Consider the following 12500-nt stretch of genomic DNA (forward strand, 5'->3'; position numbering starts at 1 on the left):
ATCCTCTGTTCACACTCTATGGTAGACCAAATAACAGCAGCATCCTCTGTGCCAACTGTGGATGTTTGAAGACTTTGTCTGGCTCAGTTGAAGCATACATCGTCTCCAGTTTGACGGAGTGTAGCTTCTCAGTTAGGACGGAGTCAGACTGGAGATCAATCAGCTCCAGCTGTGATTCCTGTGCTGCCTCATCATCAATGACAGGAACATGACAACAGCTCAGGTCACTTCTCAAACTTTTCTAAATCACAAAATCTACGGCAGAATTCTCCGTGCAGGTCGTCCAGTGATTGATTGTATTGTCTGGCATGTTGGGGGCTTGTTTCAGCGGCGCTCGCGTGGGGAAATGTGCAATTGATTTGTTTGTCATTTGTTTAGAGAACAAAGTCAATTTGACCTTGAAGACTTTCACCTTTGAATACATATCGTATACAAACTGATCTTCCCGTTTAGCTCATTCATGTGCCAGTACGTCCACAGCCAACGCCAGATCACAAAGCCAGTGTGCGTCTCTCAACTCGAGAAAATCATCGGCTTTCCCCATTAACTCCAAAAATGAGCCAATATATCCAAAATATTTTTCAATCTTATCTTTGTTGAAAACCAGACACTTTTCATTTTGTTATGGGTCATGCATACATGACAATCAGGTAAAGTGAAAAAGAGTGACTTGACATCAGAGAAGGCCTGGCAATACGCCATCTGGTGGTACCATTAATCAGAAGTATTTCTGATTCAGAATCAGAATCAGAATCAGAAATACTTTAATAAGTATTTATGATACTGATTCTGATTCTGATTAATGGTACCACCAGTGTTACAGTGTTACAGGAAAATAACAGTGAAATGAATACTACAAATTTAAATATATTATGGGATTCATGTTAATGTAAATGACTCGCAGGCCGAATGAAACAATGCCGCACGCCATATCCGGCCCGTAGTTTGCCCACCCCTGCTCTAGAAGAAGTCAGGAAAGCTCTCTTCTCTATGCCCAACAACAAATCACCTGGTTCAGATGGCTTTCCATTTGGAATTCTAGAAACACTTCTGGCCACTTATAACCCCATTTTTCCTCAGAATGGTTACAGAGATTAAGTCAACCTCCACCATGCCTCCGCACATGAATACCGCTCTCATTTCAGTTTTGCTCAAACCCAACAAGGACCCAACCCTCACCTCCAGTTATAGACCCATAAGCCTTATTGATTGCGATCTAAAGATTATGAGTAAAACACCAACCCACAGAATTGAAAAAGTAATTCGAAGGCCTATCCGACAGTGCGTCATGCGAGTGTGGCGAACCTGAACAGACTGCCGAGCACATAATCACCAGCTGCCCCCTATACAGCCCACCCTCAGAAGCTGGCCTTTTTGACCTAGGACTGGAGACGAGGGCGTGGCTATATGACACTGAGTTGGCCATCTGATGATATACGAAAGAAGAAAAAGTAATTAAATTTATAATTCATCCAGACAAAACAGGTTTTGTCAAAGGCAGACACTCATCCAGCAAAATGCGTTGTTAATTCAGTCTGATCAGCATATCTAAAAGGAACAATTTAAATACTGTTATTGGTTCTTTAGATGCCGAAAAAGCATTTGACAGAGTTAATTGGACAAATCTCTTTTCAATCCTCAACAAATTTGGCTTTGGAGAGTCACTCATTCAATGGATCAGAATCCTCTACAACTCCCTATTTGCTTCTGTCATCACCAATGGTTACACTTCACAGCGTTTCACTCTACAACGTGGCACAAAACAAGGATGTCCGCTCTTCCCTTTTCTATTCGCCATCTTTATTGAACCCCTCGCGGCGGCCATGCGTCAAAACAGTAATATCGTAGGCATACAAACAGGAAACTCTGTTCACAAAATCAGTTTGTATGCAGACGATATCTTGTTGTGGCTGCGGCCTAGAGCGCTGCCGACTAGAGCGCTGAGGCCTAGAGCGCTGCCGATGAGAGGGCTGCCACCTAGAGGGCTGTCGACTGGAGGGCTGCCCCCTAGAGGGCTGCGGCCTAGAGCGCTGCCGACTAGAGGGCTGCCGACGAGAGGACTGCCAAGTAGAGGGCTGCGGCCTAGAGCGCTACCGCCTAGAGGGTTGCCGACGAGAGGGCTGCCACCAAGAGGGCTGTCAACTGGAGGGCTGCCGCCTAGAGGGCTACGGCCTAGAGCGCTGCTGACTAGAGGGCTGCCGACGAGAGGGCTGCCACCTAGAGGGCTGTCGACTGGAGGGCTGAGGCCTAGAGCGCTGCGGCCTAGAGCGCTGCGGCCTAGAGGGCTGCCGACAAGAGGGCTGCCCCCTAGAGGTCCGCCGCCTAGAGGTCCACCGCCTGGAGCGCTGCCGACAGGAGGGCTGCCGCCTGGAGGGCTGCCGCCCCGAGGGCTGCCACCTAGAGGGCTGCCACCTAGAGGGCTGCCGCCTGGAGAGCTGCTGCCTAGAGCACTGTGACCTATAAAAATAATGTTTGAATGGATTGTTCCATTTCATCTGTGTCTGATCAGCTGACAGGGATTTATTTCACATATTTACAGTATTTTACATTTTTATTTGCAGTTTTATTTACACAAATTTTCTCCTCATTAGTTTGGATGTAGGAGGTTGTAGGTTCAAGTCAAGAGTCTGGACTCCACTGAGAAACTCCAGGTCCCATCTCTTCTTCCGGGTCCAATCCATCCTTCCAGGTCCCATCTCTCCTTCCAGGTCCCATCTCTCCTTCCAGGTCCCATCTCTCCTTCCAGGTCCCATCCCTCCTTCCAGGACCTCCCAGCGGCAGCAGGACGCTGTTCTTGGGGCACCCCACCCTCCTTTTTCCCCTTACCGGCATGTGATACCTCATCTCCTTCCAGAACTTGGAGGTCGTCGTCATGGTGACTGCCTCCGGCCCTCCCCATCCCAGCCCCCACCCTCCCCTCCACCCTGCTGGGCTCCGCCTCCAGCAGCGCAGCGCCCCCTGCTTGGCCCGTAGGTGGCGCACCGACTCAGGGAACAACGTCAGCTGCTCCGGTCCGACCGGCTCCATCTCAACCAGCACCACCTGCAGGACACGTCGGGAACAGCAACAACATTTTATTTGAAAGACTTTAGGCCTTCAGTCGCAGCCAAGTACTGTTCCAATTCAAAGTACGCATCAAGCCAAGTCCAGTCCAAATGCCCGGATGTGGACTTGCTCCGCGCATTTTATGGAGGATGCATCGGTGGTGACTTGTGTGGACTTGGGACAGACAAGTATCCCACAATGCATTTAGCACCAAGCGGTTGTCATGGTAATGGCGGAGAGGAGTCTGTACTCCCCAGTCCAACTTGCCAAGTCTGAACTACCAAGTCCGCAAGTCCGGACTTGGCGTCCTTGGTATTGAGAAATTACCTTTGTCACGTTGATCCAGAGCCAAACCTGGTTACAGGTGCAGGAAGAAAACGCAACTTCCTGTTTCTGGTCTCTTACATTAGTGTTAGCATGTAGCCAAAGGAGCAGATTTGCGAAAGCATTTGAATGAGGTTGAAAAGAGAGAAGTGAACCTTTAAAGAAGTGCCAAAGCAGGGTTTATGTTTCTATGGCAACAAACAACTACAACAAGTTTCTTACCTTTAACGTTCCCTCCATCAGCACACGGTGCATCGCCGCGTCACACTGCAGACGCTGCTCCACTCCCCAACACTCTGCACTGGGGTTGCTATGGTTACCACTGGTGTTACAGCTCTGGTTATTATGGTGACCACCGGTGTGACTGCTCTGGTTACTATGGTGACCACCGGTGTTGCTGCTATGGTTACTATGGTGACCACTGGTGTTGCTTCTCTGATTACTATGGTGACCACTGATGTTGCTGCTCTGGTTACTCAGGTGACCACTGGTGTTGCTGCTCTGGTTACAATGGTGACCACTGGTGTTGCTACTCTTGTTGTTATGGTTACCACTGGTGTAACTGCTCTGGCTACTATGGTTACCACTGGTATTGCTGCTCTGGTTACTATAGTTACCAATGGTGTTGCCACTGGTGTTATTACTATGGTTTCCACTGTCACTGGTGTAATAAGTCGTGTTAGTACTATGGTTATTGATGTCACTATTGTTATCGGTGTGGTTGCCATGGTTACTGGTGTTGCCATTGTTATTATAGTGGTTGCTATGGTTACTGGTGTTGCTATTGATAGTATTGTGGTTGCTATGGTTACCAGTGTCGCTTCTGTTGTTACTGTGGTTGCCAGGGTTACTGGTGTCACTATTGTTATTGCTGTGGTTACTATGGTTACTGGTGAAAGTGGAGGCGGTGTAGATGAGGATCAGGCGGCGGCTGGTCTGTAGGCCCTCCTGCATAGAGTCCAAGACGGCTGGAGGGAGGGATGGAAAGAGGGAGAGAGGGAGAGAAGAGGCAGAGAGAGAGCGAGAGAGAGAGCAAGAAGAGGGAGAGAGAGGGAGGGAGAGAGAGAGAGAGAGAAAGCGAGAGGGAGAGAGAGTAAGAAGAGGGAGAGAGAGAGAGAGAGAAAGCGAAAGAGAGAGAGAGCGAGAGAGAGAGGGAGAGGGGGAGAGAGAGGGAGGGAGAGAGAGAGAGAGAGAGAGAGAAAGCGAGAGGGAGAGAGAGTAAGAAGAGGGAGAGAGAGAGAGAGAGAGAAAGCGAGAGGGAGAGAGAGTAAGAAGAGGGAGAGAGAGAGAGAGAAAGAGAAAGAGAGAGAGAGCGAGAGAGAGAGGGAGAGGGGGAGAGAGAGAGAGGGAGGGAGAGAGAGAGGGAGGGAGAGAGAGAGGGAGAGAAAGCGAGAGGGAGAGAAGAGGCAGAGAGAGAGCGAGAGAGAGAGCAAGAAGAGGGAGAGAGAGGGAGGGAGAGAGAGAGAGAGAGAGAGAGAGAAAGCGAGAGGGAGAGAGAGTAAGAAGAGGGAGAGAGAGAGAGAGAGAAAGAGAAAGAGAGAGAGAGCGAGAAGAGGGAGAGGGGGAGAGAGAGAGAGGGGGGAAGAGAAAGAGAGGGAGAGAGAGAGAGAGGGAGGGAGAGAGAGAGGGAGAGAAGAGGCAGAGAGAGAGCGAGAGAGAGAGCAAGAAGAGGGAGAGAGAGGGAGGGAGAGAGAGAGAGAGAGAGAGAGAGAAAGCGAGAGGGAGAGAGAGTAAGAAGAGGGAGAGAGAGAGAGAGAGCAAGAAGAGGGAGAGAGAGTAAGAAGAGGGAGAGAGAGAGAGAGAGCAAGAAGAGGGAGAGAGAGAGAGAGAGAGGGAGAGGGGGAGAGAGAGAGAGGGAGGGAGGATGACAGACCATGAGAAAGTGGGAAGGAGAGTTTCACTGCATTGTCATTAAATCATATTTATTTCATTTATATTTATGGATCAAATTTAAAAAAAAGGTTAAAAAAAAGAACATATGACAACCTTGTTATTATTATTTGATGTTATATAATATTTATATATTATTTATATGATATGTATATAATTTTATATAATATTATATCACGTTGTTTGATAATATAGAATAATATAACATAATGTGATATAATAATTATATATTATATTAAGTTGTTATAATGTTATATTATTACATATTATATCATATTGTTATTATGTTATATTACTACAAATTATATCATGTTGTTATTATGCATATTATTATCCATCATATCATGTTGTTATTATGTTATATTATTATACATTATATCATGTTGTTATTATGTTATATTATTATACATTATATCATGTTGTTATTATGTTACATTATTACATATTATATCATGTTGTCATTATGCATATTATTATACATCATATCCTGTTGTTATTATGGTATATTATTATACATTATATCATGTTGTAATTATGCATATTATTATACACTATATCATTATCATTATATCCTGTTGTTATTATGCTATATTATTATAAATTATATCATGTTGTTTTTATGCTATATTATTATACATTATATCATGTTGTTATGTTATACTATTACATATTATATCATGTTGTAATTATGCATATTATTATACATTATATCATGTTGTTATTATGCTATATTATTATATATTATATCATGTTGTTATTATGTATATTATTATATATTTTATCATGTTATTATGTATTTTATTATATATGATATCAAGTTGTTATTATGTTTTCTTATATATTATATCATGTTATTATGTATATAATTATATATTATATGATATATTATATCATATTGTTATTATGTATATTATTATATATTATATTATATATTATATTATATTGTTATTATGTATGTTATTATATATTATATTATTATATATAATATCACGTTGTTATTATGTTGTATTATTATAAATTATATCATGTTATTATGGGGGGGGGGGTTGCTACGGGAGCGGTTGTTCGGGAAGGATTTACTAGGGGAAGGGTTGCGAGGGGAAGGGTTGCTATGGAGGAATTGCTAGGGGAGGGGCTGCTAGTTAACGGGTTGCTATGGGAAGGGGGTTGCTCGGGGAATGGTTGCTAGGGGGGTTGCTAGGGGATGGGCTGCTAGGGGAGGGGTTGCTAGGGGAAGGATTGCTATGGAAAGGGTTGTTAGGGGAAGGGTTGCTATGGGAAGGGGTTGCTCAGGGAAGGGTTGCTGGGAGACCACTCACCCTGTCCTGGCAGACAGTCCCGGTCGGGGATGAAGAGCTTGTAGCCCCAGCGCTGCTCAAGGACTCGGGGCAGAGTCTGCAGCAGGAACACCTCCAGCCTACTTGCCCCGCCCTCTGCAATCCCACAATGCCGAGGGAACAGGACGTAGGCGTCGAATCTCTTCCCGTCACGCGCTGCAGCCACAGGAGGGTGAGGGTTCAATTTCCTAGAGCGAGGCACCCACACTGCAGGTCGGGGGTTCTATTTCCTGAGCTGCTCAGTGGGTAATTGGACATATGCTTTGGAGTGCTTTTGTGTACTCTGTCGTACTGCCAAGGAGTAGAGTAGTACAGCAATGTGGCCACGTATTACTGCAGACCGGTGCTTTGAATAAAAATGAATACATTAATACTACATAACTACTACATTAAAACTACATAACTACTACATTAATACTAAATAACTACATATTAATATGACATTAATACTACATAATACATTAATACTACATAACTACTACATTGATACTACATAAATACTACATGAATACTACATAACTACTACATTAATGCTACGTAATAACAGCATTAATACTACTTAACTTCTACATAACTACTACATTAATTCTATATTAATACAACATGAATACTACATTAATGCTACATAACTACTACATTAATACTACAGAAAAACCAGATAAATACAACATTAATACTACATAACTACTACATTAATTCTATATTAATATAACATGAATACTACATTAATGCTACATAACTATTACATTAATACTACATATTTACTACATAATTACTCCATTAATTTTATATTAATACAACATAATACATTAATACTACATAACTACTACATTGATACTACATAAATACTACATTAATACTACATTAATACTACACAAATACTACATAACTACTACATTAATGCCACGTAATTACAACATTAATACTACATTCATACCACATAACTACTACATAGCTACTCAATTAATGCTACATAACTACTACATTTATGCTCCATAATTACTACATTAATACTACATAACTACGACATAACTACTACATTAATGCTACATAACTACTACATTAAGCTACATAACAACTACATTAATACTGCATAACTAGTACTACAGTACTACTGTGTAATACTGTGGTACTACAGTACTACTGTGTGATGCTCTAGTACTGCAGTACTGGAGTATTAGTGTGTCATGCTGTTGTACTGCAATACTAGTGTCCTAGTACACAGGACAGCAAACTACAAGTCTATTGTATACCATGGAGTATTACGCTGAGTACTACCCAGTACTACCTGTGCTGCGGTAGAGCAGGGGGAAGCTCATTCTGCACCACAGCACCACCTCCAGCTTGAAGGCGTAGTAGAACGCCAAGACGCTGACGGAGAGAACAACGACTCCACCCAACAGCGCCCACACTGGCAGCAGGAGGTCAGGCTCTGAGGAACCAGAGGTCAAAGATCAGGCTCCGAGGAACTGAGGTAAAAGGTGAGGCTCTGAGGAACCAGAGGTCAAAGATCAGGGTCTGAGGAACCAGAGGTCAAACGTCAGGCTCTGAGGAACCAGAGGTCAACATTCAGGGTCTGAAGAACCAGAGGTCAAAGGTCAGAGCCTGAGTATTCATGGATATAAATTTAAATCCAGATTTTTTTTTTTAACTCCAGTAACGCACTCTGCTAGAAATGCAGTAGATTAAAAAGTTGAAAATCTCCAAATGGAATATCTTCATTAAGTTCATATACTTGATAAGGTACTTCCATAGTACAAGTACTAGCACCTGCATGGATCAGGGTGAAGTATCCCTCCGTGGGGTCGTAGCCGCTGACCACTCGACAGGTGTAGTTGACGTAGAAGTCGTCGTCCTTCAGCTCGGTGAACAACAGGGGGCGGTACAGCCACACGCCCTGCCGCCCTCCCTCCTCCGTGCTGGAGCTGAACAAAGTACTTATTCATCATATTCATCATATTTCATTTATATCCCGATGTATCGATGCAGTGACAACTCCTCTATGTTTCTGTTTTATCACAGGAGGTGATGACGTCTCAAATAAAACTAAAGAAATCTGAAAAAAGTTCACAAACTAAGTCACAACTTCTGAGAAGATTTTCTGCAAAATCAGCCATTTCTGGCCACAAAGGGACAAACTGCGATGCAACGCTCTACAGAGCATGCTCTGTGCAGTATATAACTTACATGCGACGCTCTACGGAGAACGCTCCATGCAGTATATACAGTAACTTAGATGCAACGCTCTAGAGTGCGCTGCATGCAGTATATAACTTAGATGTGACGCTCTACAGAGCATGCTCTGTGCAGTATATAACTTACATGCGACGCTCTACGGAGAACGCTCCATGCAGTATATACAGTAACTTAGATGCAACGCTCTAGAGTGCGCTGCATGCAGTATATAACTTAGATGTGACGCTCTACAGAGCATGCTCTGTGCAGTATATAACTTACATGCGACGCTCTACGGAGAACGCTCCATGCAGTATATACAGTAACTTAGATGCAACGCTCTAGAGTGCGCTGCATGCAGTATATAACTTAGATGTGACGCTCTACAGAGCACGCCCCGTGCAGTATATAACTTAGATGTGACACTCTAGAGAGCACACTCCATGCAGTATATAACTTATATGCTCACTGCTGCGGCGCTGCGTGGACCCGGTCGCTCTCCTCTTCAGAGACGAAGAGGCCGTTCAATATCCAGAAGATGTGGGCGCTCGGCAGTCCAACGCTCGGTATGAACACCTTACAGCACTTCCTGAAGCTGGACCCTGTCGCAGCCCCACCCGGTTAGAGGAACAAGCAGCAGCATGGGAACATATGAAACAAACAGCGCCCCCTAAAGAAAGCCATGGGAACTGGCAATGTGAAGCAGAGGGGTCAGAGCTGAAGGTTCAAACCAAATGGAAAGATTTTGGTGATATAAGCGTCTAGTTCAGGGGGCGGCGCTTGAGAGCAGATGGACAAGTCTGGGGGTGAGGGGCATGTCCTCCCGCGACTGGCACCGATCAACTGGCAGAGAGATTGTGGTCCATTTGCACAAGTTGATAAATGATCTTTAAGAAGGATCCTTATTTTGTTTTTAATCGTGTTGATGTAGCAAAGCTTCCTGTCATGATGGCAACTACACTGCACCGTATCTTAATGTCAACACATCAGAGGAACCACAGCTTGGAGACCGGTCGGGCGGAGACTGGTCTGAAGTTCGGTTATACTTCTAGAGCTTCCAGAGACTCACCCGGCACCGCCCTGATGACCTCGTTGGACGGCTCGTACACCTCCGGCTGCAGACTGAAGTAGTCTGGATGAGACGGAGGAGCGCTCGTTAGTTTGATCAGCTGGCGCCCTCTTGTTGACGCCACCCGTACTGCGTGGGCCAATCAAATTCAAAGGATGAAGTGCGATGACCCGCTGCTGACCTTGGACCCAGGCATCAATGGTCTCTGAGACAGACACCGCCACGCCGGCCAGCGTGAAAGTCAGGGTACAGGTGTAGGAGCCGCCGTCCTGGGGCTCCACCCGCACCACCTTCAGCCTCGCCACGCCGAGGTAGGTGAAGCGGCCCTGCCCGTCCTCGATGGGGGAGCAGTTCTGTGGATCAAACAGTCACTGCACACTGGACAGAAGACCAGTCCAGTCCAGACAGTCCACCCCCAGTCCTCCCCCAGTCCTCCCCAAGTCCTCCCCAAGTCCTCCCCAAGTCCTCCCCAGCCCTCCCCCAGTCCTCCCCCAGTCCACCCCTCCTCCTCACCCTATACCAACGGACGGATGAGGGGATGGAGTAACTGTCCAACTTCCTGATGTAGTCCTTCAGGGGGCAGGACAGGGAGTCGCTGACCCCAACCATCAGAGACTGGTGGGCCACGCGAGGCCTCCCACACGACCCGCCCAGTGGAGGGTCCACCACCAGCAGGGTGGTCTGTCGGAAGCACCTGCTGGCGGTCCTGCCATGAGATCCACTGTTACTATGGTTACATTTTGGATTCATTCATTGGTCTCAATCTGTCCCATTCAGGAGAAATGTAAAGAGATAATGTCCAGTCGGACGCTCATTATATGTAAATATTTACATATACTCAGTATAAATACCATATATATATATATATATATATACACATACACGATATATATATAAACAGTATATAAAAACAGTATATATATTGAGAAGGATATATAACCTCTATATAACTATATAATTATAACAAGGATTAACTAGTTATAATAAGTTTAACAACTAAAATTACTAGCTGAATAACTAGTGAAATAACTACTAAGACTAGTTAAATATCTTGTATAATAACTACCATGCGAGTACAACAACTTTTATTACTAGTAATAACAAAGTATTTCCTGTAATAACTATCTTCTAATATAAAAACAAAGTATTTCCTGTAATAACTATTATCTTATTCTGTATAATAACAAAGTATTTCCTGTAATAACTATCTTCTAATATAAAAACAAAGTATTTCCTGTAATAACTATTATCTTATTCTGTATAATAACAAAGTATTTCCTGTAATAACTATCATCTTATACTGTATAATAACAAAGTATTTCTTGTAATAAATATCATCTTTTACTGTATAATAACAAAGTATTTCCTGTAATAACTATCTTCTAATATAAAAACAAAGTATTTCCTGTAATAACTATTATCTTATTCTGTATAATAACAAAGTATTTCCTGTAATAACTATCTTCTAATATAAAAACAAAGTATTTCCTGTAATAACTATTATCTTATTCTGTATAATAACAAAGTATTTCCTGTAATAACTATTATCTTATTCTGTATAATAACAAAGTATTTCCTGTAATAACTATCTTCTAATATAAAAACAAAGTATTTCCTGTAATAACTATTATCTTATTCTGTATAATAACAAAGTATTTCCTGTAATAACTATCATCTTATACTGTATAATAACAAAGTATTTCTTGTAATAAATATCATCTTTTACTATATAATAACAAAGTATTTCCTGTAATAACTATCTTCTCATATAATAACAAGTAAAAAGTATTTCCTACAGGAAGTGATGACCTCTGACCTGATGACACACTCGTACTCCCCTGCGTCCTCCTCCCGGACGTTGAGCAGCCACAGCGTCTCCCCCCGCAGCAGGAATGGACCGCTCCGCTGGTCCACCTCCCTGCCGCTCGGGTCATACCAAGTCACGTTGTGGGGGACGGTGGCGAAGGGGAAGACGTCAGGGGAGCGCAGCGTGCTGTTCAACATGGCCACCTCCCCCGGCACCGAGAACACCCGCTCGAACTGCAGCCGGTAGTCTCTGCAGTTCTCTGGAGCACATGTCGCTTGGGTTGATCCTTGTATTTCACTGTGGATCTGCTCTGTACACGGTGCACAGTACATGTACTGTACACGGTGCACAGTACATATACTGTACACGGTGCACAGTACATATACTGTACACGGTGCACAGTAGATGTACTTTCTATTTCCATGTTTGTGTTTTCTGCTGCTACTTCAACACTCTGGCCACACAGGCGCAGCGTGGACTTTCACATACATTCATCCCAATCAGTTCATACATTTTGAACAAAATATGGCAAGAATAAATAATACTACTACAATAAAAATAATAATAATAATAATAGTAATATCTATGAATAATAATAACAATAATAACATCAGCGTTACGTCTAAAACAAGTACAATTTTCAGAGTTTCCTTGAAAGCAGCATCGGCTGAGGTCATGACGCGGTGAGTCCTGGTGACACTGAATTATTAATACAAGATGCACTTGTTGGTGTTGTGACTTTATCCTAAAAATGAGAAGGTGTCTGTCTACTTCCTGTCAGCTCCCCGTCTACTTCCTGTCAGGTCCCCGTCTAATTCCTGTCAGGTCCCCGTCTACTTCCTGTCAGGTCCCC

The 12500-nt window shown here is 43.6% G+C and overlaps 1 protein-coding gene across 1 annotated transcript in view; it reads right to left on the minus strand.

Annotated features, from left to right (window-relative positions):
• LOC307244020 (uncharacterized protein) overlaps nt 1-12500 on the minus strand; it is a gene marked incomplete at its 3' end in the record, with an annotated part of 36799 nt that overhangs the window by 16227 nt on the left and 8072 nt on the right. The window contains exons 3-13 of the mRNA XM_080018994.1: nt 11657-11906; nt 10354-10546; nt 10022-10193; nt 9841-9903; nt 9241-9373; nt 8367-8521; nt 7885-8028; nt 6579-6752; nt 3592-4337; nt 2769-3042; nt 1896-2457 (exon numbers count right to left, since the gene is read on the minus strand). Of these exons, the coding sequence (XP_079875120.1) occupies nt 1896-2457; nt 2769-3042; nt 3592-4337; nt 6579-6752; nt 7885-8028; nt 8367-8521; nt 9241-9373; nt 9841-9903; nt 10022-10193; nt 10354-10546; nt 11657-11906 (2866 nt within the window). The remainder of the gene's footprint in view (nt 1-1895; nt 2458-2768; nt 3043-3591; nt 4338-6578; nt 6753-7884; nt 8029-8366; nt 8522-9240; nt 9374-9840; nt 9904-10021; nt 10194-10353; nt 10547-11656; nt 11907-12500) is intronic.

This window comes from Zeus faber (assembly GCF_960531495.2).
Source record: "Zeus faber genome assembly, chromosome: 18".
In the NCBI taxonomy this organism is placed as follows: Eukaryota; Metazoa; Chordata; class Actinopteri; order Zeiformes; family Zeidae; genus Zeus; species Zeus faber.